We start from the raw sequence: 25,584 nt of genomic DNA, 5'->3' as shown, positions 1-25,584 counted from the left end.
GTCTCGGTCCATCTCTTTGATAAAGAAAGATATTTTTCACTTCTCTAAGCTCCGGGATATAAAGATACTCTGTCAGACTCCTGAACTCGATGATGATATATATTCCGGTAAATGTCATATAGCAATGCCTTTTTGGTTGCTTTTGTTTCCTTTCGATTGGTCTGCGTTGCTGAAACCACAATATGTGTAGACAGTGGTAGCGGTTAAAAAGATGTTATATGCAACAGATGTTCAAGAGTGTCTAAACCAGTCTCTAGGGCTTGAGACTGAGGAAAAAGAAGCAGAGACGCAGACTTGAATTCAACTTCGAAGTTGTGATTTCATCGATGGTCCATTGCCTTGTCTTAGAAGATTGATCACTTTGGAGAGGATGTTTGCACAGTCTTCAGTATACCCCTAACCGTTTTTTCGGTTTTAAAGTGAACCGAAACGAATCTGTTCCTTCCAAAGTTTTGAAAGATTATCTCATTGGTTTTCCATGTATAACAAGCTTTTACTATTATGTATTAACATGGCCTTTACGTATAGTCAAATCAAGTGTGATCCAATAACAAATTGTCTTCTTTTTCTTTTCTTTTCTTTATTTGCCAACAACCAATTCGGTTGGGGTTCCCATTGATTCAGTTATTTAGACGTTTTTCGATACAAATCCTTTCCTAAACTGCTAAACGGCTAAACCTAATAATACGCCTTTGAAAAGAGGTCTTTCCTACTAATTGAAATTGATATTCTAAGTTTTCTACATATAAGGTCAATAAAATGTAAAACAAATTGAATTTGAAATAGAGATATCAAATGACTTATGTTTTATTACGATATATTTTGCTGTTTCTTATGACAATATTAGAGTGGTGATTTAGCCTCTTATATATGGCTTATTTCAAGAAATGAAAAAAAACAACAAAATTCAGTTAAACATTGGTCATCAGATTTAGAAAAGAAAAGAAAATTATAAGTCTTTATTCCAGAAAAATTTAAGCTTCAACGGTTCTTGAAGTTTCCTTTTAAAATATATTCCATCAGGTCTAGCGGTCCATACCCGTAACTGACCACATCGAGGAACAAGCCTTCGTCCTGCTCTGTATACTTGGACATCATTAAAAGATTTCATTTGAGGTCCGTGCCTAAAAACACATCTCCATGTTGTTAACTTAACCGCCGAGTCATGGAATCTAATGATAGATGGAGGAGCCTTATAATTAAATTTTTGTATGCCTAGGTCGTCGTCTTCGGATTTACAATGCAACTGGAGAATTTTACCAGGTCCGAGTTCGTTATGAATTACGACATGGTTTTCTTTGCAAGCTTCATTTGGCTCAAAATATGAAGCAACCAGTAATATAAAAAGTATGAGATGATTCATTTTTGGATCTGGGGTTGTTGTTGCAGTAATAAAGGTATCAACCTGTAGTATTTATAATTTTTTGTGTGTGCAGAAATATCTTTTCTTAAAATATTAAATATTTTTTTTTTTATGGTTTTGGCTAAATTTAAACAGTTAATTGTGAACCAATAAAACTTGTGATCAAAGATAGTTAGTCGGATAATATGGTCAGTCAATATGATCAAACCCATTGAACCTTAAAATTACATGGTTGACCATGAAACTCATTGCCCAGAAAAAAAATGACCATGAAACTCGTTGCCCAATAAAAATATTTAAAATTTTACAAAAGTCTTGGAAATGATTTATTACAATAATATTTGGACTAATAGAGAGTATATATTTCTCAACTGAAATACACAAATAAATTGGAACATAAATAAAATTACAATAAACTAAGAAATTAAATAGAAAAAATCTGGACTTCATCTTTAGTTTGTAGTAAGGTAAATAAAATTCTTTATCATTGCATATCTCAATTCATTTTAACCCTAACTGTATCACGCACTTCTGTTGTTGGTGTATTATATTAGGGCCATTAAAAAACGTTGTACTCAATAGAGGTAAAATCACATTGCGTCAGTTTGAAATAGAGATATCAAATGACTTATATTTTATTACGATATTTTTTGCTGTCTATTATAACAATATTAGACTGGTGATTTAGCTCTTATATATGGCTTAGTTCATACCAAAAAAAAAAAAATCAGCTAAACATTGGTCAGTTTTAGAAAGAAAAAAATGTATTATCCTTTGTTCCAACGAACTTCAAACCTCAACGGATCTTGAAGTTTTCTTTTAAAATATATTCCATCAGTTCTAGCGGTCCATACGCGTAACTGGCCACATCGAGGAACAACTCTTGGTCCTGCTTTGTATACTTCAATATCAACAGAATACTCCATTTTAGGTCCGTGCCTAAAAATACAATTCCATTCTGTTAGGTTAATCACTTCGTCATGGAATCTAATGATAGATGGAGCAGCCTTATAATTAAATGTCTGTATGCCTAGGTCGTCGTCTTTGGAACGACAATGCAACTGGAGAATTTTACCGGGACCGAGTTCGTTATGAATTACGACATGATTTTCTTTGCAAGCTTCATTTAGCTCAAAATACGAACCAGCAACTAATATAAAAAGTATGAGATGAATCATTTTTGGATCTGGGGTTGTTGTTGCAGTAATAAAGGTATCAACCTGTGGTATTTATAATTTTTTTGTGTGCAGAAGATGTTTTATCTTAAAATACTAAATAATCTTTTTATGGGTTTAGCTAAGTTTAAACAGCAATTGTAAACTAATAAAACTTGTGATCAAATATAGTTAGTCGGAAAATAGGGTCGGCCAATATGATCACATCCAATGAACCTTAAAATTACACGGTTGACCATAAAATCCGCTGCCAAAAAAAAACGACCATGAAATCCAAACCAAACAAAACGTTTAAAATATAACAAAAGTCTTGGAAATTATTTATTCCCCAATAATATTTGGACTAATAGAGAGTATAGATATATCGACTGAAATACACAAAAAAATTGGAAAATAAATAAAATTACAATAAACTAAGAAATTAAGTAGACAAAATTTGGAATTCATCTTTAATTTGTAGTAAAATTATAGGTAAATAAAATTCTTTGTCATTGCATATCTCAATTCATTTAAACCTTAACTGGGCCATCATTGCACTTCTGTTGTTGGTCTATTAATTGGGCCATTCAAAACGGTTGTGGCTCAATAGAGGTAAAATCACATTGCTTCAGTTAGTGGACTTGTAATTAAATAACAAAACATTGACCTTTTAAGGAAGAGAGAAACAAAAGTTGGGCATGGATAAAGCGTGTGTCGGTCGTGGCTTCCCAAACCGATTTATTCTTCGGAGGTGTAATTTCGTCATTTTTTTTGCTTCTGCTTCTATCTCTCTATCTAGCCCACGTTATTCAAAGGGTATTTTCGTCTTTTAAAGCAGCCAACCCGCCGATAACTCCAACACGGAAACGACGCATCAAGGATTAGGCATGGAACAAAAAAAAAAACAGCTAGCGGCCGCAAACTCCAAAATTAATTTACAAAACTATAAGCCATCTTTTTTATTTGTTACCTGTATTAGAAAACAATTACTTTTTAATAAATATGTGTTTAAATGCTGTTTACGTCTTAGAAAAGACAAGAACTTATATGAATTTTAGATTTTTAACACTTTATTATAAAATGAAAAATGCAAAACCGACGACAACAGGAACCAAAGGCGGTTCTTCTTCTTCTTCTTATATGTGCACTTGGAGCTCAAGTTCTTGTGTTCTCTCTCTAACACGAAACTATTCAAAAGCTTCAGACTTTTTCTTTCCATTCTGGATTCAAAATCGTGTTCTACACGGTTTCATATTCTTCTTTCGGATTCCAATTCCTCTTTGATTGCCCAAATCTCAGACTTTTTTTAAAAAAAATTCAAATGGATCACGTAACAAGTGAATTTCAAGCTAATTTCGATTCGGAGCAAGAAGGAGGATCAACGATATCGGAATCTGGGAGCTGTGATTCGTATGACCGACGAAGACCGTGTTTCGCCGACGAACACGGGCTTATGGAGCTGCTTGAAGGCGATAAAGCTCACGATATGATCTACCGCAACTGTAAATCTGCTCTCGGCGATCAATGCCAGATTCTCTCCGTTCTCAGAAACGGATTCCGCAACGTCGGATCTCGTGCAAAGCTCAGGACTTTCCAGATTTTCCAAGAGGCGGTGGAGATGAAACACGTCGGAGACGACGACGGCGGAGGAGGAAGCAGCAGAGCTAAGGTGAAGTACGGTTGGTGCGCCGTCGCTAAAAAGGAGCTGAAATCGATCCTAGAGTACGGCTTTAGCGAGCCGAGAAACGACGGTTCTTATGGCCGTGGATTGTATCTCTCGCCGGATAATGCTCTTCTCGAATGGTACAATTTCAACAATTTTGTATCTCTGATTTTTGCAAAGTTCACTTTTTTTTTTTTTTGGTTTTTTCTCGTAAAGCTTATTGTTTGGATTTGGTTTTTTACTAGTTTGAAGGATTCAGCTCCGGAATCAGAAGATGGGATGAGATTCTTGCTGCTTTCGAGAGTGATACTGGGAAAATCGGAGATTGTTCCTCGAGGCTCGACTCAATCGTGTCCGACTTGTCAAGAATTCGATTCAGGAGTAGACGATTTAGCTTCTCCGACAAAGTATATTGTGTGGAGCACACACATGAATACACATGTCTTGCCTGAGTTCCTTGTCTGCATTAAAGTTCCATTTAACTTCAATCGTAAGCAAGAAATGAAAAACCCCAAATTGAAATTTTTTCTTGATTGATTCTCGTCTTCTTTTTTTTTTTTGTTGTTGACATGATAATTACCTGTATTTACAGGAAGTCCAAAGAGATTGAGATCGCCATGGTTGGCATTTCCGGTATTGATCAAAGCATTATCCAAGTTCCTACCTCCTTCCCAAATACTAATCATTCAAAAACACTACAAAGATCAACAGGTAAAAAAAAAGTGTTGTTTTTTCTTCCTTCGTCTTCTTCTTCCATTTTAGGAAATTTCACATTCTAATCGGTGATTTCTTTTCATACAACAGAACAGGAGAATGTCGCGGAGCGAGCTAATACAGCGAGTCAGGGGTATAACAGGAGACAAGCTCCTTGTTCACATCATTAAAGCCTTTGGGCATAAAGTACAACAGTAAAAAACTCCATTGCACATCTCTTTGGGTTTTGGATCTCCTCAATGTGAATGTTTCCCTTACCACAAGGGTCAACAGATTTGTCAAACTTTAAGCCCATGTATGAACATAGATGAGTCGGTTGTTTTTTTAAGGATAGTGACGAAATTTTTTTTTTAGTTGACTATTTACGATTCATAGGATCAAAGTTTCAGCAACACTACAAATTATGAAGAAAGTTATCAAGAAACGTATAAAATAGATTTGGAAGCAAGACAAATCTTATTATTAATACCAGCTGAGTTTCACAATATATCTCTCTCTCTCTCTCTTAAAATCTCACTCACCCTTGAGGCCTTGACTAAACTAAGTCAACCTTTTATTTCATTTCATGTTTCAAGTTGTTATTCCCTCAATACTGAAACTACAAAACTCATTTTTATTCGATGCTACAGCAAACTACAAGCACACCACTTCTTAAGTAGATGGAGGAACTTCCCAACCTTGTGGAATCGGACCATAGTCATAGATGATCTCTCTGTGGCATGACCAAACCAGCTTTATAGCCTCCGGTGTCCCTATCCCAGCTCCTCTCGGGTCCCCCGCTGGTCCAAACCTGTGTTTACAATAGCAATGGTTTACTTTTTCTCTCAAAGAAAAAGGAAGAGAGATGTTAATTTGAACCAATGGTTTTTTTTTTTTTTTGAATTCTCACTCACCAGTGATTCTGAGGAGCTCCAGTTGTTCGTCCTCTGAGGCCAGCATATGTAGTTCCATTCACCGAGTTCCCTATCACTTCCTGCACAGATTTGTTACATCAATATCGAGAGAAGACAGAGAAGTGATTTGATTGGTTGATGATATAAGTGAAAGGCTTTGCCTGAATAAAGATGGGATCGTTTGAAACAACAGCTGCAGTTAGATGAGCGTGCATCCTCTCCAAAGCATCCAACACTAGAGGAAGTTGATCTTTTTTGTATTCCGTTACAATCTAGAAATGGGAGATACAGAAACAGCGTTAAGTATTTTCTAACATGGAAACACACAGATCATTCAGATACAAAATGAAAGTTGATATACCTGAAACGGTCCAAAGATTTCTTTGGTGACGAGTTCGTAGGTTTTACTGTCCTTCAAGATTTCTTCAATCGGAACATAAACTGCAGTAGGCTCCAAAGCTCCATAGATTGAAGGAATTGAATGATTCTTCAATGGCTTCCCACCAAAGAGTAGCTTTGATCCCGGAATCTGAAGCAGATTCTCCATGTGCTCCAACATTGCCTCCGTTGTGAACTAGAAACAATTATGACAGATGTAGTTTTAATGATACAATCTCATCGGAAAACAGATGGAGAAATTGTGAAACTTACTGTTAGGACAGGACCAATGGTCAAGTCTTCCAGTTTGCGTCTTGCGGCAAGTTCTTTTAATTTGGAAACAAGAGGGGTTTTTGACCAGTTCTGCTCATAGTCGTTTCAAACAAAGACAAAGAAACTGGACGTAAACAAAAGGATTCAAAGGCAGTTTCATCATAAAAAGATTGAGATCAAACCAACCTCGTGCATAAAAAGCATAGACTGTGCAGAACACTTCTGTCCACTGCACGCGTAGGCATCTTGATCACACACCCATGCAACGTAATCAACCTGACAATGGACGCCAGGTCAACAATGAAAATCACATCGAAAGAGAGTTATGGAAATATAAGTAGGAAGTTTATAATAAGAAACCTCCTGAACATCTGGTCCCAACACTTTCCAATCAAATCCAGCGTCTTCCAGTCTGATCCGACCCTTAAGGTCAAGTGCCAACTTTTCTGCTACTCTAGAGCTACCCGTGAAGAGGGTCATCCTTGGATTCGCCTGCAAAATATAACAAAATAAGCGAACAATGAATTAGCTCAATTTAAGAAAAACCTGTGGAGACAATAGACTTGTGAACACAAACCTCTAACAATATCTTGTTCATAGTCTTCCCATCTGAATTTATAAAGTCAACATCTTCAACGGGTAAACCACAGTGATGAAGCAATCGCATCATTTGCTCCATTACAATGCTCACCTAACAACATGACATTTGATAAGGAATATGGTTGGGAAAAAAATGGAAAAAAAGAAACACGAGAAGATATAATTTCAAATAGATGGAACCAAATGAGGAAGAACACATCATAGTGAAAAACAATACCTTGCTGTCCACTTTAAGAAGAGGTTTGTTACCCATGTATAGAGCCCCCATCAACTGAAGTAGCGGAATCTCAAGTGGAAAATTGAATGGTGTAACAATCGTTACCTGCATCATTAATCTAAGGTTTCAAAAAAGAGCGCAAGACAGAATTGTCACAAGTTACAAGCATCTAGGAAGAATGCCTTACAGGACCATAAGGCCAACGGTATCCATGACTTTGCTGCCCAAGATGATTCCCAGGTACTGCGAAAGACCGTGCCAGAAACCGCACCTAATAAAAGAAAGTGAAGCAGAAACATTATAAAAAAAAAACACATTATAAAAAAGCACTATCGGAAATTATTTCACTGACAATGAAATGTATATATAGGCAATTTCAAGAAGGAAAAGTTATGGTTTGTCTAGGAATTATATAGTTCTTGAAGGAGCCTCCAAAAAAAATAGTGAAGAGTCATGTACCTGATCACCGCAGAAGTTCTCTAAAAACTTCCGTGTGACAAAGACTTCTCCAGCAGCTTGCTGGTAACTCTTTGGAGCAACCCTTTGAATTAATCTCGTGAAGAAATCAGATACCTGATAGTACAATTTGACAAATAACCAGTAGCTAAGTATGCACATTCTTCAGGACATGAGATTAAAAAAAAAACATTTTTTACCTTAGGTAATGCAAGCATATGAGCTGCCTTTGTCGAGATATCCCCATATAAGAGGTATCTGTAATGACCATAGGTATATTCAATGAACAGAATGAGAAATAACATAACCAAAAAAAAATATTAGATTCAAAAAGCTTCTTAAATCCCAACTCCCAAGCAAATATACCTCTCTGGAGATTTGAAAGGGTTGTGCAGACCATGTTTCGGGCACTGCGATAAGCTCTCAACAAATGGCTACAGCATTGAACAGAGGAAAAAAAAAAAGTTAGAATTGAGACCGATTCCACATTGCAGTACGATTAACAGTTATGATGGGCTCGTACCTGAATTCCTGTTTCCTCCACTTCAGCAACTTTAATGAACGGTTCTCCATTAAGAGGATCCAGAAGCGTGTTATAGTTCGACGATCCTATCCATTTTCCCTGCACTATAGATATAAAGAAAATATAGATCTCAGAGATTCCACAACAGTATGTTAAAGCAAGAAGCTTTTAGTCATTTTCATGGCTTTAGAACACAATCAAAACCCAAAAAGTACCAAATTCAGAGGTATGATAATAACTTGAGAAGCTAAACCTACCAAAGCTCTGTACTTCAGCAGGATGAGCACCCGATAGCTCCTCGGCATCTACGGTAGCAAAAGGTAAGGAATGATTCAATCTGCAAAACCCACAACGCACAATTATGTCAAAGAACATTCCATTTTGTGGGTCATATCAGAAACCTATAGTCATGAAACGGTAATCAGAAAGAGTATCAAAGAAACACACCAAGTACCATTCAACATCTAATTGACTACCACTTCTATGGACAATGGCAGATGCGGATACTCGATTATCTAACAATACCGAATCTAAATCTCAGATTTTTAAAAACACCAACTTGCTAAAGTTTTGTCTTTTTATATGTACTTTAATGAAATCTTTTTTTGAGACTGTAACTCCAGTCATATCGACGTAATTCATTCTTAAAAGTAATCAATCTATTTCGGCAAAAACATGCAAACACAAAAGGGGAACAACAATGTTTTTAAAAAAAAAAATAACTTGGCGAGATCAACAAAGATAAAATGGAAGATTCAAGACCTGGAAAAGGTCAAAGAACCAAGGAAGCTCGCGGATTTGTCACAGAGGAGAGACTTAGCTCTCAGTCCTCGGCTCGCCAAAACTCTGTACATTGCGTAAGATCCAGAAGAGACGGAGAAAGATGAAATCAGACGTTTTGAGGATTCGAGATTTGTAAAATTATGTGATTTGGTTTGTGGCTTATAAAATGGAGTAAATGGTTTCCCCTGATTGATTGAATACCATAAATGATTTTTAGATATTTATAGATTGTTTCCCTTTATTTTAATATTATTTACCGTCTAACGCCATAGTTTTTTATTGCTATTATTAAGCCTCCTAATTCATGAGGAAGAAAGAAGCATATTCTGTCTTATTCAAACCATCTATAATTAAATGGAGTCAGAACTAATTAAAATACAAAGGGAAACGAAAATGAAATTAGTTAAGTTTGAGTTATTAGGTACGTTAAACAGATTTTGTTGTAAATGTTAGTATCCATTAATCTTCATTAGTTAATAAATTAAAAGTATTAAAATGGGGATAGCTTGCTGAGTCACGTCCGCTTGGCAATTGACTCACTATTTGTTTGTCTTTACGCTAAACGATTAATAAATTCCTCTAAAATATATTACAAATAAATAAAAAATTCCATCTTTGGAAGAAAATAGTTTTTTTTTTTTAATGTAAAATGTCCTTTGTCAGATTGTCTTTCTCATTTCATCTCCCCCCTTTTCTCCTTTTCTCCTGTAGAATTCTCTTCTCTTATTTGGTAAAGAAAAGAAAAGAAAAAGAAAGAAAAAAAAAAACAAATTTTCTTCTTTGATTCTCTCTATTTACTTTTGCTATTCTCCACTCAATAGATTTCTCATCATCTCTTTGTCTCCGGAAACCTACAGCCTGTTCATCGAATTACATCGATCGAAGGTTGAAGATTGAAAAACCCTAGCTTTTGGTCACCTGTTTGATTAATCTTTATTGCAGCTTTTAATTTCAGGTTAGTCGAGCTTTTTTTGTTGGATTCTTGACATCAGAAGATGAAAATCCTTCTTGCTATTGTAATTATATATCCTTCTTTTATGGGTTTAGTATTTACGAAAAAAAGTAAAGTGCTTGTAAAGAATCTCACCCTAATGCTTGTTGAAATTATGTCGACAATCATACTCTGATCTAATTTTTCTCTTCAATATCTCTCCCTGAATCAAATTTAACTTTTTTAGTTAAAATATTTGATCAAACCAAACTTGAGGCATTTCTTGTTTAGATGATTTGGTCTCTTTAAAAGTTTGGTGTCTTTTGTTTCTTTGATTCAAATTTCTCATTAGCTTTTGGGCTTTAGTGCTGTTGGAGCTTAATGTAGATCTTGGTCTCTGCTTCTAGTTCTTTGAGGGTTTAAGAAAGTTGAAATCTTAATCAGAAAAATGCTTTACCAGTATGTCTTTGTGGCAAATGAAAGCAAGCTCATTTAGCTCCCTGATTCACTCTTACCAGTTACGATACTTGTGAAAAGAGTTCCTAAGAGTTAACTTGGAATATTTCATATGCAGTTTTGTGAATTGAGAAAGGGGTTCCAACAATAATGACAAGTCCTGCTAAAAAGAGACTAATGTGGGATTTCAAGAGACTGCAGAAAGATCCTCCCGTGGGGATAAGTGGAGCTCCACAAGATAACAATATCATGCATTGGAATGCTGTCATCTTTGGGTAAAAATCTTGAAACATTTTTTGTGTGTTCTGTATTCTTTTGTTTGTCTTTCAATATGCTTTAAAATATGGCTTTGTAAATGGATTTCTCCATTGTCTTTGCAGACCTGATGACAGTCCATGGGATGGAGGTATAATCTGTCTACTATACTTATTGTTTCATATCTCATGAGGTATAACTATTAGCTTAACTTATCAACCTTATGTTAAATAATCTGTTAGGTACTTTCAAGTTGACTCTTCAGTTCACCGAGGACTACCCAAACAAACCCCCAATAGTCCGGTTTGTTTCACGGATGTTTCATCCAAACAGTAAGCTCAAGCGTTCAACATAGAAAATGACCAAATTACTTAGTTCTTGAACGACTCTTAAAACTTGGTATTTGAACTTTGGTGCAGTTTATGCTGATGGAAGCATTTGCTTGGATATCTTACAAAACCAGTGGAGCCCCATATATGACGTTGCTGCGATACTCACATCAATTCAGGTTTTTAACTAATGCTTTCCCCCATTGCATATGTTGCATTGTGGCTTATGCATAAACTAACCAAGGTCTTGATTTTATTGTTCTTTTTACAGTCCCTACTTTGTGACCCAAACCCTAATTCGCCAGCAAACTCAGAGGCTGCAAGGTTGTTCAGTGAGAACAAACGAGAATATAACAGGAAAGTAAGGGAGATTGTGGAGCAGAGCTATGTATAATATATGATTCAATTTGTATTGACTGTTGAGTAATTGGAGATTGAACAGTTACATTTTTAAGTAATTTTATATCGGATTTATAAGTTTCAAAATGAGCTGCCAAGTACTTTTGATAGCTAAGAATGATCAACTTTGAACAGAAAACTGTAGAAGAAAGACAAGAACTTGAAAATAAATAATAACACAATTACACAAGCAAATAAATATAATATTTGTGTCTTTCAAACCAAACTTTTTAAACAAACTTGCAAAAGCTTTTCAACTATGTGCCTTGAACAAATCATCCAAACCAAAAGAAAAAGAGTTGATTGAGATGTGAAGCAAGAAACGATTCTCTGTTTCTTCAGTTAAGCTTGGATTTCTTCTCCTGCGCCAACAACCTGCAATGATTAAGCTCGTGTTAGTCTTTTAGCTACAGAAGCGATTCGATCCTGTGAACTAAAGAATTTTGTTTTTACTCACAGAGTTTTCCTTGTTCTCCATTTTCTTCATTTGCTTCAGAGTTTTAACTTCACCTACACGAAAGAACATTAAATACCATCAGCCACAAAAGGAAGACAAGCTTATCAAAGACACTATATGATTATTATTATTTTTTTACCTTCTTTGGCAGCAGGTTTCTTGGTTGACTTCTTTGTCTCTTCTTGGATTTTCTTAGTCCTCGGTTTCGTGATCCTTTCATCCTTCTTCTGAGACTTGTTTTCTGGAACTGTTCTTGAATTACCAGAGTATGTTGCTACTGGTTTCTTTGTCCTCGCGGGCATGTTGTTCTTAGAAGCAGTCTCCTTCCTGTTTGCACGTTTTTTGTCTGAAGGTTGAACAGCAGTTACCATTGGAACTCCATCTTCTGTTTCTTGAACAACCTCTGAAACATCCTCTTGATTCACATTGATTACATCCAAAGACTTTCTAGTTCTTCCTTGTGGGATGGTTTCTGAGGCCTCTTCCTCCTTGGCTGTTTCTGTGACAGCTAAATCTTGCAAATCATCCTCTTTCATGATCTCTGATGTGATGTTCGAATTTCCAGGGGTGGAGAGTGAACTCTGGACATCCTTATCAAAGTTCAGAGAAACAGTTGTTTCTTCGGCCAGTACAGAACTGGTCTCTGAGATCTGCATCTGCTTGGATTCTTCTGAGAAATGGTACAGTTCAGAGAGTTCCTTCATAGCATCTTCAAGCCCATCCAAGTTATTGCGGCGAGCGTATGATTTCAACTCTTCTTTCATCTGGTCAAGCGGCTGTATTAACAAAACACAAAGCCAGTGAGTTACTTGAATACACAATCAAGGCATATTCCAATCCAAAGCTTTCATGAAATTAGCAATTTACCTCACACCCTGAATGAAGAGCAAGTTTAAAGAAACCGAGAGAGATGGAATGTTTAGCCACTGATTCAGCTAGCTTGATATGAGACAGCCAATAGGTCGAGGAAGACAAATCTTCAACTTTTTTACGTGTCACTGATCTCAGCACACTAGAGACAGGTGTTTCATTGAAGCTCCTCGCATTGGCTGATCTCTTTGCCTTGCTTTCTGAAACAGAAGTGATGGTACTGGCTGATTTAACAGAAGAATTGCTCGAGGTCTTGGTTGGAATCGACAGTCTTCTGGGTGGCTTGGTGCGATCAACACTCTTCTTAGCTGCTGAGAAATCAAGAGCTGTAGTACTCTGACTAACAGCAGATGCAACTCGTCCCCTGAGATTCGAGCCACACAAAAATATAATTCAACAGACGATTTATTATGCTGCAGAATTATAGAAATTAGAATAGCTACAACAAAGGTTAATATGGACTCAGACACATACTACAAAATAAATGATGCAATATATATCATCTTATCCTAGAAATTCAAGCTATGGTCGAATTCTGGGGAAAATTTTCAAAAAGCTTCTTCAGAAATTAGAAAGACTAAATGTAAGCAAGTGACGCAGCATTTAGTCTTAATCCTAATCAATGTCGCATCGATACCAGATCTAGAATGTCATTATCGCATCGGAGGAATTTGAAAGGTAATTATGCTAATGAAGATCGAGAAACAAAAAAACTATGTAGAGTACCTTCTGGGTGCTGAAGAAGCTGAAAAATCTGGAACAGGAGGCTTCCCTTCTCTCGATCTGAGAGCCGATCTTAGAGGATACCTCAGCTTCGAATTGATTGAGTTCCCTATTAGTAATTCCCACGAGATCAGATCAGAAAAGAGAAATTTCACGAAACTGAAACGTAGATTGATCAATCAGAGAGAAGGAATTGAAGATCAAATTACCAGAAGCAACAGAGCTCACGCTTTTCTCCGTTGATTTCTCCATGGATAAACTTAGAAACTCCTACTCGTTTTTTTCTTTATCTTTGTTTTTTTCTCTCGAGTGGGAGTGGGGAAGAAACTGCTGACTTCAATTTGAAAATGTGAGAGCGGAGAAATTTGACTTATGAAATTTTTTAAAATGTGAGAGCTTTTCTCGCGTGTGACTCCAATACTCTATGATATTTTATCTTATGACCCCATAGTTTAAATTAAATCACTTTTTACCCATTTACGATCACAGCCATCAGATAAATATGATTCTTAATCAGAGTTTTGATCAGAAATTTAGATATATTCCTAAGTATTCATTCATACATTCACCGTTTCTTAGTGTATGAAAAACGGATTTTCATGACTCATATATTTGTGGGGTAAAAATTGGGATTTGGGACAAAATCAAAAATATGAGCTTAAGAAAAGAAGATATATGAAGTAAAAGGATCTACTTTAAAAATAGTTCACAAAATGTAACGCGTAACCTAAGTTTCTGTTGCAGTTAGCCTTGAGAGCGGGAAATTAGTTAAAGGCTCTTTAAGTTCTGAGGAGAGATGATTCGATGAATCACTACAAGCCGTCCGATTGTCGCTGATTTCAAATCCGAGGGCCACAATTTCCCAGACGCTCCGTTGTGAGTGGGACCTCTTTTTTTCTGTGTTGTTATTTTTCGAAACTTCAAATTCAAATAACGCGCCTTCGAAAGACTTGGGTATTGGAGATTTGGAGGGCTTAATGTTTCTCAATATTGGGATTTGTTTGGGCTCGTCCAATGGGTTTTGACATTCTGTACTGTACATTTTCTATCAAACAAATTTGATCCAAGGGGATGATATGATCTCTAAACAAATTTTAAATGGAGAAAATTTATTTATAACAACTTGGGAATTTTGGATAGAAGTTCATTACTAATTTGTGAAACCTGTGAAAAACGGGATATATTCTCAATTGCCAACTATGATTGAAATCTCCCAAAATAAATCATTCGATCACTGGTAAATAGAGAGGAACATAAGCCAAAAACAATGGTATCAATGAATTGTTCAAAAAGAACCATTAATAAGTATCTTTCATGCGAAGGAGATTGGGAGTGAATAAAAAACAGAGCGTAAAGACAATTACAAAACATACACGTATTCTTCCTCATCGTGATGATATACAGTACGATCACCTTCAAACATATACACGTATTAAAACGGCGTTTAAAGACCATCCAGATTCAATCCCATGTTTTAAAAGAAGACAAAGCCAATGGACACAGATGAGATGATCAATGTTAGACTACGTACTAAGGCTGGGTGGGTGAGAGAACTAACAAGACTATTGAACGATTCTTACAATAGCCTTCTTCCATTAAAACATGCATAAGAACTTCTTTTTAAAAAAAGAAAAACTATAAGAGAACCATCCTAGTTATTTTCCTTGTCTACACATTCAGAGAGCGTTGGAGTATATTAGTGGAGGTCATGTTCTTGTTTTTTTATCTAATCGATACTACTGTCACCCTCTCCGACTTTATCTCACTAGAAACAATATAAATATATGGTTTCACTTACTAAAGGACTTTATCTATTTTATTAATTTTATTTTTATTAAAAGGCTTAACTTTATATATATTATCAATATAATTTTTTTAGGATAATACTATTTTCTCGTTCTTTGAGTATGTAACACGCCTGAAGTGTCTGTATCAACGACCATTATCATATCTAGTGCATTTAAAAAGAATATTACAGAGTGCATTTACTCGGTCTTTTAAGTTTTTAACTAACAATACTTGTACTCGCTCATAGTCTCCCTCTCTATTCGGTGTATTTCGGTGTTTATACTTTTAAAGCGTTTTAGATATTTATGTCGTAGGTAAATCTATTCGGTCTTAGTAAAATTGAAAACACCTTTTTGAAGTTTAAACTTGTAGTATTTCCATTTCCTCGTTACTGTATTAAATCGCAAACGATTTTGGCTCATGGTGACACAATTAAGTGTTCATTAATGATCATCATCAACTTTACAATATCAAAAGTAAAACAAGAAAAAGTCAGAAAAGTCATAGTCGTTACTATATCAGGCATCAGCGTTATAGATTCCATTTTGTTTGATTATTTTAGTGTTTATTATTTAGATCAAACAACTAAAATCCAATTGAAGGGGGTTTCCGGTTTAATTTAGCTCAATTTGGATCGGTTTATTCATCAAAACCTTTTCGTCGTCTTCTTCTTTCTCTCAGAGAGCTTCTTTTATTGTGTGGCGATGGGTGGAAATAACAGGCAGAGATGGTTCTCCTTCCACCAACGATCCTCTTCCGCCACCGGTACAACAGTACCGCAGCACAAACACGACGAGACTCCGCCGGAGTTTCTCTGCCCCATCACCGGATTCCTCATGTCGGATCCAGTTGTCGTCCCATCGGGTCAAACCTTCGAGCGTCTCTCCGTTCAGGTCTGTCGTAACTTAGGGTTTGTACCGGATCTCCTCGACGGTACCCGACCCGATTTCTCCACCGTCATCCCCAATCTCGCCATGAAATCCACCATTTTCAGCTGGTGCGATCGGAGAAAAGTCGACCATCCTCGCCCTCCTGATTCCGCCTACATCGAAGGCGTGGTTCGTGCTCGAATGGATAAGGATCCGAGTCCGGGTCCGGAATCTCCGGTTACTAGGGCTGCTCCGGAGCCTGAGAGTCTCCCTCCAGTTGCTGAGAATTCGCCTTCGGATTACGAAACGGTGATGGAAGCGATTCGAGCTCGATCCAGGAGCTCAATGTCGCCGACCACATCGCTCGAGTCGGTTACGATTGGGCAGAGTCCGTTTCACCCGACCCGAGCCGTTAGTATGTTCTCTTCTTCTTCTACTACTTCTTCCTCGTCGGGAGTTTTCGCCGGAGCTGATAGTCCGATTCGGAACGCTATCTCTTTCTCTTCCTCCGATTACTCTTCCTCGTCTCCGATGTCGCCGGAAGAAGAAGAGATCTTCAACAAATTGAGAGGCGCCGACATTTTCGACCACGAGCAAGGTCTGATACTGCTTAGGAAGATGACGAGATCCAGCGAAGACCTTCGTGTTTCGCTCTGCACTGAACGAATCCTCTCTTTTCTCCGATCACTTCTCGTTTCACGGTACAACCTCGTGCAGACCAACGCCGCCGCGTCGCTTGTCAACCTCTCGTTGGAGAAACAGAACAAGGTGAAGATCGTACGGTCAGGATTCGTTCCTCTTTTGATCGACGTCCTGAAATCGGGGACGACGGAGGCGCAAGAACACGTCGCCGGCGCTTTGTTCAGCTTGGCGCTTGAAGACGAGAACAAAATGGTGATCGGAGTTCTCGGCGCGGTGGAGCCGCTCCTCCACGCTCTACGTTCGTCAGAGAGCGAAAGAGCACGTCAAGACGCGGCGCTTGCGCTCTACCATTTGTCGCTGATTCCGAGCAATCGAACCAGGCTGGTCCGAGCAGGTGCGGTGCCGACTCTGCTTTCGATGGTCAGATCCGGCGAGTCGACTAGCCGGATACTTTTGGTGCTCTGCAACCTCGCGGCTTGTCCAGATGGTAAAGGGGCGATGCTTGACGGAAATGCGGTGGCGATACTTGTAGGGAAGCTAAGAGAAGACGGAGATGATTCCGAGGCGGCGCGTGAGAATTGCGTGGCGGTTTTGTTGACGCTGTGTCAAGGGAATCTGAGGTTTAGGGGATTGGCCAGTGAGGCGGGAGCTGAAGAAGTGTTGAAGGAAGTGGAAGAGAGCGGGAACGGACGGGTGAAGGAGAAGGCGGCAAAGATTCTGCAGGCGATGAGAGGTGGAGGAGACGGAGGAGAGAGTGAGTTTGGGGAAAATGCGGAGGCGCGTGAATGGAACCGTATGCTTGAAGCGACTGGGCTAAGTCGGGCTCAGTTTCAAGGAGGGCAAAATGGGGGTTTCGCCTATTCCTCCCAATTTTAGCTTTTTTTTTTTCTTTTAATTATCTTCCCTCGGTTCTCTTTACCCTTTTTTTGTAGTAAAATGTTGCGTTTTGTGTGTTTGATAAAAATGGGTGTAAATTATTAATTTTTGAGTGAATTGTAATATATGTGTTTATTGGTTTTTTGTCATTAAATGACAAAAGTGAAATGTCCAATCTATTTGTTAAGAGATGTCTTTTTTTTTTTCTTTGAACGTCATTTGTAAAGAGATGTCTAATGTGTTAAATTTACCTCTTTTGTGGTTAAATGGTATCTTATTAATGATTGTAATTGTATGTTATTAATCGACTTATCGTAAATTAGTGATATGTATGAATGAGAGAGAGGACACAATCAAACTTAAGAGACAAGAAGCGTGCGTGTGATGGGGAAATTAAGATATAGTGGAAGCTTTAAGTATTATCTCAAAGTGGGAGCTATAGCTTTTGGTCAAAGTCAGACAGTTCGTGTGAAGATGTCAGATGGCAAAGCTCTGAATTATTCTACAAACATTCCGTGTGATACCATGATATCCAGTAAACAAATGATATTAACCAATCCTGTTCTATTTAAATACAGACAAGAGGAAAACCAAGTACTATTGAGAATAAAATACATATATTATATAACATAACATGTAAATAATCCTAACTAATTAGGTCGGATTTGAGTTGATCATTTCTTAATATTCCTGCCCAGCCCAAAGAAGTGTTCTCGTGGGCTAAAAATTCATTTGGGTGATTTAAATATTCTGAAATCGTTAAGTTTCCATAGGTAGTATAAATTTAATAATAATATATGTTGTTTGCTTATGGGGTTCGATTGATGATGAACTGCCAATATTCAATTTGAATTTTGCTTAAGCAATGCTTGGTAATTGTAAACGATCTCTTTATACTGGATACTTCAGTAGTACACACTGTATTACTCCCCTCGTTAAGAGAATATGATTCAACTTCATGTCTGAATAATGTGACTTAATGTGAAGTAAATTATATTTTAAACATGTTTAGTTGAGACAGGTTTGTGTTTGTCCCTAGACTGTAGTGCATGCTTTACATATAAAAATACCCTAGACAAACTCATTTTCTTGTTTTGCTTTTTCGTTCTTCAGGTCACGCGCTTATGTTTATGATTTGTGTTGGTATTGAGAATGGGTACGTCGACATCTTTGTTTGCTAATTTATGATGTGTACGATTGGCCTAGACTCTAGAGTTCGGGTTTTGTTATATAAGAAAAAGTGAATTATCTCACGGAACCAACAATCAAATTCAATTGCGTAGATGCTTTTGGCACGATTCAACCATAGATAAACTTAAAAACCAAGTACTCTGATCTACGTTTTAGTCAAATTAATATGATTAGAAACTGAAAGACATTTCACATCTGCTAGTTGGCAAAGAATAATTTTAGATCAAACATTAACATGATTTGTGTTAATTGTTCCACTTGGAAAGACACAATCATATGACAAGGCCTTATGGCTGGGGCATAAGTTAATGTTATCCATAGGGTTCTTTTGTTTGTGACCTATAGCTAATTGATTCATATCCATGTGACAATAAGAACAAAGATGAATTATGGAAACTTGTACATTATTTATATGGATGATTGTAACTTTCCGCATGCTTGATGATTTCTTGGTCCAGCCCTAGGAACATTCCTTATTTATCTAATCCAAAACTCGAATGACCAGAAACCAAAATTCTTCGCTGATAAATTTACTTTAGAAACCCTTCTTCTACGTATAGAAATTCCTAAAAACATTACTCCGTACAACATTTCCACAAATAAAAATTTATAAAACCATCAATCATCACTCAATTTTAATTATTTTGATTTTTTTTTGGGGTTCAACAATTCTTTTGATTATACTATGAGCTAATTTGATGATTGCACTTAATTCGAGGGTTAAGGTTTAAAAGTATGACCATATATTAAAAGGTCAACATTTTTGTTTTCTCTTTTCAATTAAGCACACAATAAATTAGCATATGGAAGAAAATAAATAAATAAAATTGGGGGTTCCTCGTCACTGACGCGGTTTCAGTGGACCCCGCAACACAACACACTGAGAAAGCTTCACAATACCAATTCTTCTTTGCGTCTCTATCTGCTTACTCCAAAGAATTTACATAATCCCCTCTTTTTGTTTTTCTAAAGTTTTCGACTTGTGCGACAGATTTTGAATTAGCTTCTTTTATTTTCTTTTTTTTTTGGTCTGTGAAGAGCTGGTGTGGTGGGGAAGAGAGGTAGATAGATAATTCCAAGATACGGGTCTTGTTTGAAGATCAGATTTCCGTTACTCTTTTGGATTTATATATCTTACATGGAATTTTTTGCTCTGATAATCCAGAAACATACACAAAATTTCTGTAAATGGTTGAAATTCTCTCTGAATCTCGACGGCTCTTGTTGAATTCGGTTGCTGCACCTTCGTGGGTATCTGAAAGATGTCGCAGAAGAGAGAGTTTGAAGAAGGAAAAGCTCGGCTTGAAGGTGGCTCACCGGAGGACAAGCGTAGAAGATTCAAAAGGTATAGTTTTTTTTAGCTTCTTCGGGGTTTATGATCCTCGAATCAGTAACCATATGTGTTTTGGATATGAATGAGCTTATGAATATGAATTATAGTCTACAAGCTGTGATCTTTATATCCCATGGCTATGAACAAGAACCGTTCTTAAAGAACATATCGTCACGCAAGAACAAGTAGTAGAGTTAAGACAAAACTTAGTATCTATGGTTAGGATATGAGACGAACTTCTACAGCTTGTGAGGGTCTTTAGTTGGATTGTTTATGTGATGTTTTTGGAGGAGACTTGTTGATCATTCTGTTCTTAACTTAAAAGTTATAAGTAGGCTTGGTATTGTCTAAACAAAGAGTGATACTTCTGGGAAGATAAATTTGGTTTGCAACACAATATTACTTATACTACTAGCATATATGACCCCTCGTAATTACCATGTTTTGGGTTACTCGATATGAAGCTTTGTTTTTCCCTGTCTCCTTCTGTGGACAAAGCTACAAGGCAAATCTAATTTAGAACCATGAATCGATTTCTAAATTGATTCTTTAGTGTTACCCAGCCTATGCTGAATTCCCACATCTGACTTTGGATACAAATTTAGTGTGGTTCAGGAGGTAATGAGACTGCAAACTGTCAAACATTTTCTCGAACCTGTTCTCGAGCCCTTGATTCGTAAAGTGGTACGTGTTGTGTTAAAAGAATATAGTACCTTTCTCCTAGGATTTCGTGTTTGTTTTATCGATTATATTCGTGAGTATCCCTTGGAACAGGTCAAAGAAGAAGTTGAATTGGCTCTTGGAAAGCATCTAACAGGCATCAAGTGGTAAACCTGGTTTCATAATAAATATAAGATTTTTAGGCTGTTCTGTTGTTGATACTTTCTTCCCATGTTCATCTTTCTTCAGGATTTGTGAGAAAGAGATTCATCCTCTAGAATCAAGGAGCCTACAGTTGAAGTTCTTGAACAATCTATCGCTTCCCGTGTTCACTTCAGCCCGGATAGAAGGAGATGAAGGCCAAGCTCTAAGAGTTGGATTAATCGACCCTTCAACTGGTCAAATTGTCTCCTCCGGGCCAGCTTCATCTGCCAAGCTCGAAATTTTTGTTGTGGAGGGTGATTTTGACAGTTATAGCGGTTGGACAACTGAGGATATCAGAAATAACATTGTAAGAGAGAGACAAGGAAAGAAACCTCTAGTCAGTGGGAATATATTTGTGGTTCTTAACGATGGAATCGGTGTTCTGGATGATATTTCACTTACAGACAACTCTAGCTGGACTAGGAGCAGGAAGTTCAGACTTGGGGTACGAATGGTGGACCAATTTGATTTTGTCATAGTTAGAGAGGCAATAACAGAGTCGTTTGTCGTAAGGGATCACCGTGGAGAGTGTAAGTATTGCTTGCTAGTTTATTCACTCACGTTGTGTACCACTGAACCTATTTTGGAGCATTTTCTTATCAGATTTATAAGATTTGCAAAAAAAGATCTCTTTGAGTTTTCTTAGATTCTTTTCTGCTGACTCTGAGAGTCTTAGCACGGGTTTAAGAACCAGCACCAGCACCAGAGTTGAGACTTGAAAGAAAATTTTTACTCTCCAGTACTCCCTTGTTTCTTTCATTTTTAAGACATCGGGTTGTCTGAATAATTCAATTTCTCGGTCTTTTCTTGTAGTGTACCGAAAGCACCATCCTCCTTCTCTTTTTGATGAAGTCTGGAGATTGGAAAAGATAGGGAAAGATGGAGCATTTCACAAACGACTGAATTGGTCAAATATAATCACTGTCAAGGATTTCCTAACGCATTTCCATTTAGACTCTTCAAAACTCCGGCAAGTAAGATTCGTTTTCCTTCGTATAAACAATCTGGCGTCTATGTGTGCTTCTCTTGTCTTTTTGGTAAAAAATTATACATTTAAGGACGTGAATCTTTTGCCTGACCAGTAGTAGTGGTTTGTGATTCAATCTCACCTTGTGAAAAAAAAAACATGGTTTTAAGGTTGTCTATTCCTAATGAAGATTTTCGTGCAGATTCTTGGTACGGGTATGTCTTCAAAGATGTGGGAAATTAGTGTGGACCATGCTCGATCATGTGTTCTGGATAATAGCGTCCATGTGTACCAACCTCCTGGATTTCAGAAGAAAACCGCGGTGGTCTTCAATGTCGTAGCACAAGTGCTTGGACTGCTTGTGGATTTTCAGTATGTTCCTGCGGAAAAATTATCTGAGATTGAAAAGGCACTGATCCGCTCTCTCTTTCTCTTTGTTTATCTCTCTACGGATTTGACTTGGTCTTCATAAAGTTTGAATTTTTCTGATTCAGGCTCAAGCCGAAGAGATGGTGATCGCTGCTTTGAGTCAACCAGATCAAGTAATCTCGTATGACGATGAGTCTTCCATGATGAGGAACTTTCTCAATGTCCCACCTTCTCAAAGCAGTGTAGGGATTGATTATTCCGGTCTTAGTTTGACCAGCTTGGACGGTTATGGTTTTTTGCCAAATATTCGAAACACAGCTGAAGGTAGTAGTGGCCAGTACAGTGATGATGTTGACATGGAAGTTACTCCACAAGGTTTATATGAAGACTTCGATCTCTGGAATTGCTCTCATATTCTAGGCTTAGAAGAACCGCAATCAGATTTACAGAGTGCGCTCGACGGTTTCATGTCACAGAAGAATGTCGTAGTCGGTAAGGCTCACAGCAAAAGATGGACAAAGCTTTTCAGTGTCTCGAAATGGCTCTCTGTTTTCAAGAATGTTACTGTTAGGAAAACTCTGAGCTGAGTTAGTTTTAAAATAAAAAAGAATACGACTCGCCCTGGACAGACTCATGTATATATTATACAGACTCGAGGAAAGCTCGGGTTTTCTGATCGTCCAGAGGCGTTCAAAAGACTTCTCTTTTTCGTTTGCTCTTTTCATCTTTGTATTAAAGATGTGAATATGTTAGGAAAGCTTCATTTTTTGTTGAAGGATTTTAAAAAACAGGTTCTTTTATAATCTTTTTGATCAGAACTATTCAAGCTCTGCCGAAGTATATAGAAATCCAGTTTTGGACAGATTTATTGTTTCTCGGAATGTTATTTTGTTTGCCAGGTAATGTGAAACTACATAAATTGAATAACTCGTTTTTGAATCAAATGAGTTATATCTTCTAGACTCAAAGTACACTAGACAACAATCTTTGATCTGATAAAAAGAATTTCAGAAGAAGTTTTCATAACTAATCTAGATATGGAAACTTGGAAGTGAGAGAGGGTGATGAATAAACATAAAATAGTTTTGGGGTCAAAATGAAATAATTCCAAATTATACAGAGTATGTTAGAAACTCGAAATTCTTCGACTATGAATGAACTGGAGAGGATTTTTTTCCATCTGTATATCGATCTTCGATACTCCTCTGGGCATGGCGTTTTTGCTCAATAACGCTTCAATTTCATCTCATTTCCGTTCTTCTTCACAGGTTTGGATCGAATAATCATCTTGTTGATGGATTATTGTTGAATCTTCGTTTGATCTGTGTGACAATTTCCTTTTGAAATATTTACAGAAGACGGGTGATGCCTTATCTCTATCCCGTCGCGGATTCCACATCGAGCCAGGAACTCGTGAGAAAGCTGTAAGTATCTCTCTTGTCGTTATTTTAGGGGTTTCTCTTACATTTTACTGTTCCTTTTTGGACGAACTAGTGTATGATTGAATGCTCTTTATGAGCATTTGGAATCTTAACTTGGCTTAGATTTACGTCTTGATTGAGTACTGGTTCATTGTGACACAGTTGTTTTTGTGGGATTTTCGTATCAAAACTGAGAATTGCAGATTGTAATTGCTCGAGAGAGATTTGAGAATCTTATGAAATGCATAGAAATAGTATTCATTTTGGTGAACTGGTGATGTTTTGTTAGTCCGAATTCGTTTTTGTGAGAAGAGTATTCTCGATTTGAGTTGTTGTTGTTGTTGTTGTTGTTGTGCTTATACTGTTTCATGACAATCTCTTGTATAATTGATGAGTTTGTCTTCCTTAACTGAAATCTCGTGTAGCTCTTGGCTGAAGATGCTACTTTGAAGAGATTCAAGTCTCATAAGAAAGGTGTGCACAGATTGAGAAAGATTGGAGATGTGCTCACAGTCGTTGTTATTGCAGGTTAATAGACAGCTCATAGCTTTTTATTTTGGTTGAAGCTAATCAGAATTTTGTTTTGTTTATGTAGTCAGTTTTGTGAAGATAGAAACATAATCCGTTACAGTTTAGATGAATTTGAGAAAGGGATTTACTGTGTACACTTGATTATCCACCTAGGTTGAATATCATATGTTTCATGGAGATATTCTGTAGATGTGAATGTAAAATGTTTAGCAACTTTAAAATCTTCCTCATAACATCATTGAGAACTCTGTAAAAGAAGCTCTTGAGATGTCACTTCATTTGTCTGAAACGTTTCTCTTCAATCGCTATGAAAAGAAACTTGGTCGGTACTAGTTGGCAGTTGCTCTTGAGATGTCATTTGTCCAACTTTTTCGGTGTACTTAGCAATATGAAGTTCCATTGAGTATGACATTGACATACATGATACATGTCTGTTAACTCGAATTCCAGATTGTGCTTATCTCGTGTCTTTGCTTTGTTTTTCCAGGATGTTGCTATGAAATCTATGTCAAAGCAGTGATGAAAAACGAAGCAAAGGCTGCAGGGAAAAGCTCATGAGTCTTGTCTTTGTACGGTTTTTTTCTTCTTTTTATACATTCTCTCTCTCTCTCTCTCTTTTTCTTTTTTTAACATTCTCTCAATAATGTTTGTTTACTCAATGCTCAAGGCATCTAATAAAGCAGACAAAAAGAAAAAGACATTGTCGAGGGAAACAAATCACAGGCTTTTTCTGTTTTTTTTTTTTTTTTTGCCGTTTTGTGGAGTTTCTGTTTACCTACCATATTTTCATCTTGCTTGGCTTTCATTTGTTTTTTTTTCCAGTCGTAAAAAAACAGGTGGGTAGGATGGTTAGACTTCTATGCTCTCTATTTTGAACAATCAACGATTTTAACCTCTTTACAATATGAATGATCATACTTTATAACCTACATCTACATAAATTTTATCTCAAAAGGATCTAATATATGTGTAGGCTGGTTAGATGCAGCCTAACTACTATATATTGGGTTTTTCACTGGGCTCAGTTCAAAACGAAGTCTTCTGGTCCATATCGGTGTTGATCGGATCTCAAACCGAAATCTAGATTTGACACCCTTAATCTTCGACTTAATATGACTCAACAAGAACATATCCACCACAAGTTATTCACAAATCACGCAAATTAGATTAACAGGAACATCAATAAAAACAAGAACAGAGAGCTTTCATTGTCTGATTTGATAACATTGGTTCACCAAATATGTATATAAAATGTTAAAATATTAGTTGAACCACCTTGGGGGTACGTATAACAAA

General features: G+C 37.0%; 8 protein-coding genes across 11 annotated transcripts; 5 read left to right on the top strand and 3 right to left on the bottom strand.

The window, feature by feature from the left end:
• Positions 1–2,130: 2,130 nt before the first annotated feature.
• Positions 2,131–2,557, bottom strand: LOC18012068 (S-protein homolog 25). The gene has a single exon (XM_006394323.2). It carries the CDS (start codon positions 2,539–2,541, stop codon positions 2,131–2,133), a length of 411 nt encoding a protein of 136 aa, XP_006394385.1. The 5' UTR covers positions 2,542–2,557.
• Positions 2,558–3,663: 1,106 nt separating this feature from the next.
• LOC18012436 (probable inactive poly [ADP-ribose] polymerase SRO5) lies at positions 3,664–5,306 on the top strand. Its single transcript, XM_006394322.2, has 4 exons — positions 3,664–4,320; positions 4,426–4,670; positions 4,773–4,891; positions 4,985–5,306. Exons 1-4 carry the CDS (start codon positions 3,839–3,841, stop codon positions 5,090–5,092), a joined length of 954 nt encoding a protein of 317 aa, XP_006394384.1. The 5' UTR covers positions 3,664–3,838; the 3' UTR covers positions 5,093–5,306.
• Positions 5,307–5,336: 30 nt separating this feature from the next.
• LOC18012316 (delta-1-pyrroline-5-carboxylate dehydrogenase 12A1, mitochondrial) lies at positions 5,337–9,197 on the bottom strand. Its single transcript, XM_006394321.2, has 16 exons — positions 8,997–9,197; positions 8,492–8,571; positions 8,235–8,338; positions 8,078–8,145; positions 7,912–7,969; positions 7,715–7,828; positions 7,443–7,526; positions 7,256–7,360; positions 7,016–7,129; positions 6,799–6,930; positions 6,625–6,714; positions 6,439–6,528; positions 6,149–6,361; positions 5,949–6,059; positions 5,788–5,867; positions 5,337–5,684 (listed from the first exon to the last, which is right to left on the bottom strand). Exons 1-16 carry the CDS (start codon positions 9,086–9,088, stop codon positions 5,546–5,548), a joined length of 1,674 nt encoding a protein of 557 aa, XP_006394383.1. The 5' UTR covers positions 9,089–9,197; the 3' UTR covers positions 5,337–5,545.
• Positions 9,198–9,697: 500 nt separating this feature from the next.
• LOC18012293 (ubiquitin-conjugating enzyme E2 3) lies at positions 9,698–11,469 on the top strand. 2 transcript variants are annotated; one of them, XM_006394319.2, is made up of 6 exons: positions 9,698–9,972; positions 10,523–10,679; positions 10,785–10,810; positions 10,902–10,991; positions 11,079–11,167; positions 11,260–11,469. In XM_006394319.2, exons 2-6 carry the CDS (start codon positions 10,555–10,557, stop codon positions 11,380–11,382), a joined length of 453 nt encoding a protein of 150 aa, XP_006394381.1. In that variant the 5' UTR covers positions 9,698–9,972; positions 10,523–10,554; the 3' UTR covers positions 11,383–11,469. The 2 variants fall into 2 exon arrangements, with proteins under 2 accessions (XP_006394381.1, XP_006394382.1); XM_006394320.2 differs by having other exon boundaries at positions 9,704–9,902.
• A 78-nt stretch (positions 11,470–11,547) lies between these two features.
• LOC18012292 lies at positions 11,548–13,776 on the bottom strand. Its single transcript, XM_006394318.2, has 6 exons — positions 13,647–13,776; positions 13,441–13,546; positions 12,712–13,078; positions 11,984–12,620; positions 11,845–11,897; positions 11,548–11,762 (listed from the first exon to the last, which is right to left on the bottom strand). Exons 1-6 carry the CDS (start codon positions 13,687–13,689, stop codon positions 11,730–11,732), a joined length of 1,239 nt encoding a protein of 412 aa, XP_006394380.1. The 5' UTR covers positions 13,690–13,776; the 3' UTR covers positions 11,548–11,729.
• A 2,064-nt stretch (positions 13,777–15,840) lies between these two features.
• Positions 15,841–17,879, top strand: LOC18011878 (U-box domain-containing protein 41). The gene has a single exon (XM_006394317.2). It carries the CDS (start codon positions 15,930–15,932, stop codon positions 17,610–17,612), a length of 1,683 nt encoding a protein of 560 aa, XP_006394379.1. The 5' UTR covers positions 15,841–15,929; the 3' UTR covers positions 17,613–17,879.
• Positions 17,880–19,742: 1,863 nt separating this feature from the next.
• LOC18012393 (calmodulin-binding protein 60 A) lies at positions 19,743–23,267 on the top strand. Of its 3 annotated transcripts, XM_024151345.1 has the most exons (8): positions 19,743–19,864; positions 19,969–20,148; positions 20,742–20,820; positions 20,911–20,963; positions 21,046–21,530; positions 21,814–21,974; positions 22,170–22,376; positions 22,462–23,263. In XM_024151345.1, exons 2-8 carry the CDS (start codon positions 20,066–20,068, stop codon positions 22,921–22,923), a joined length of 1,530 nt encoding a protein of 509 aa, XP_024007113.1. In that variant the 5' UTR covers positions 19,743–19,864; positions 19,969–20,065; the 3' UTR covers positions 22,924–23,263. The 3 variants fall into 3 exon arrangements, with proteins under 3 accessions (XP_024007113.1, XP_006394377.1, XP_024007114.1); XM_006394315.2 differs by having other exon boundaries at positions 20,742–20,963; positions 22,462–23,267; XM_024151346.1 differs by lacking the exon at positions 19,743–19,864 and having other exon boundaries at positions 20,752–20,820; positions 22,462–23,264.
• Positions 23,268–23,443: 176 nt separating this feature from the next.
• On the top strand, positions 23,444–24,998 carry LOC18012392 (succinate dehydrogenase subunit 7B, mitochondrial). Its single transcript, XM_006394314.2, has 4 exons — positions 23,444–23,604; positions 23,692–23,760; positions 24,183–24,285; positions 24,776–24,998. The coding sequence occupies exons 1-4, from the start codon at positions 23,491–23,493 to the stop codon at positions 24,844–24,846; spliced, it is 357 nt and encodes a 118-aa protein (XP_006394376.1). The 5' UTR covers positions 23,444–23,490; the 3' UTR covers positions 24,847–24,998.
• Positions 24,999–25,584: the final 586 nt, after the last annotated feature.

The sequence above is a fragment of the Eutrema salsugineum genome, unplaced genomic scaffold (genome assembly GCF_000478725.1).
Source record: "Eutrema salsugineum unplaced genomic scaffold, Eutsalg1_0 scaffold_6, whole genome shotgun sequence".
In the NCBI taxonomy this organism is placed as follows: Eukaryota; Viridiplantae; Streptophyta; class Magnoliopsida; order Brassicales; family Brassicaceae; genus Eutrema; species Eutrema salsugineum.
This window is presented reverse-complemented; position numbering and strand designations above follow the sequence as displayed.

Excerpts from the sequence above, each read along its gene's own strand:
- LOC18012293 (XM_006394319.2), top strand. The coding sequence starts at position 10,555 with ATGACAAGTCCTGCTAAAAAGAGACTAATGTGGGATTTCAAGAGACTG. Across the intron at positions 10,680-10,784 it reads TGGAATGCTGTCATCTTTGG|ACCTGATGACAGTCCATGGG; the intron begins GTAAAAATCTTG and ends TTGTCTTTGCAG. Across the intron at positions 11,168-11,259 it reads CGATACTCACATCAATTCAG|TCCCTACTTTGTGACCCAAA; the intron begins GTTTTTAACTAA and ends TTCTTTTTACAG.
- LOC18012392 (XM_006394314.2), top strand. The coding sequence starts at position 23,491 with ATGAACTGGAGAGGATTTTTTTCCATCTGTATATCGATCTTCGATACT. Across the intron at positions 23,761-24,182 it reads CAGGAACTCGTGAGAAAGCT|CTCTTGGCTGAAGATGCTAC; the intron begins GTAAGTATCTCT and ends AATCTCGTGTAG. Across the intron at positions 24,286-24,775 it reads CACAGTCGTTGTTATTGCAG|GATGTTGCTATGAAATCTAT; the intron begins GTTAATAGACAG and ends TTGTTTTTCCAG.
- LOC18012316 (XM_006394321.2), bottom strand. The coding sequence starts at position 9,088 with ATGTACAGAGTTTTGGCGAGCCGAGGACTGAGAGCTAAGTCTCTCCTC. Across the intron at positions 8,146-8,234 it reads TGGAGGAAACAGGAATTCAG|CCATTTGTTGAGAGCTTATC; the intron begins GTACGAGCCCAT and ends TCAATGCTGTAG. Across the intron at positions 5,685-5,787 it reads GGAGCTCCTCAGAATCACTG|GTTTGGACCAGCGGGGGACC; the intron begins GTGAGTGAGAAT and ends TTGTAAACACAG.
- LOC18012292 (XM_006394318.2), bottom strand. The coding sequence starts at position 13,689 with ATGGAGAAATCAACGGAGAAAAGCGTGAGCTCTGTTGCTTCTG. Across the intron at positions 13,547-13,646 it reads CGTGAGCTCTGTTGCTTCTG|GGAACTCAATCAATTCGAAG; the intron begins GTAATTTGATCT and ends AATTACTAATAG. Across the intron at positions 13,079-13,440 it reads GCTTCTTCAGCACCCAGAAG|GGGACGAGTTGCATCTGCTG; the intron begins GTACTCTACATA and ends CTCGAATCTCAG.
- LOC18011878 (XM_006394317.2), top strand. The coding sequence starts at position 15,930 with ATGGGTGGAAATAACAGGCAGAGATGGTTCTCCTTCCACCAACGATCC.
- LOC18012068 (XM_006394323.2), bottom strand. The coding sequence starts at position 2,541 with ATGATTCATCTCATACTTTTTATATTAGTTGCTGGTTCGTATTTTGAG.
- LOC18012393 (XM_006394315.2), top strand. The coding sequence starts at position 20,066 with ATGTCGCAGAAGAGAGAGTTTGAAGAAGGAAAAGCTCGGCTTGAAGGT. Across the intron at positions 21,531-21,813 it reads AAGGGATCACCGTGGAGAGT|TGTACCGAAAGCACCATCCT; the intron begins GTAAGTATTGCT and ends CTTTTCTTGTAG. Across the intron at positions 21,975-22,169 it reads ACTCTTCAAAACTCCGGCAA|ATTCTTGGTACGGGTATGTC; the intron begins GTAAGATTCGTT and ends ATTTTCGTGCAG.
- LOC18012436 (XM_006394322.2), top strand. The coding sequence starts at position 3,839 with ATGGATCACGTAACAAGTGAATTTCAAGCTAATTTCGATTCGGAGCAA. Across the intron at positions 4,671-4,772 it reads AGTTCCATTTAACTTCAATC|GAAGTCCAAAGAGATTGAGA; the intron begins GTAAGCAAGAAA and ends CTGTATTTACAG. Across the intron at positions 4,892-4,984 it reads AACACTACAAAGATCAACAG|AACAGGAGAATGTCGCGGAG; the intron begins GTAAAAAAAAAG and ends TTCATACAACAG.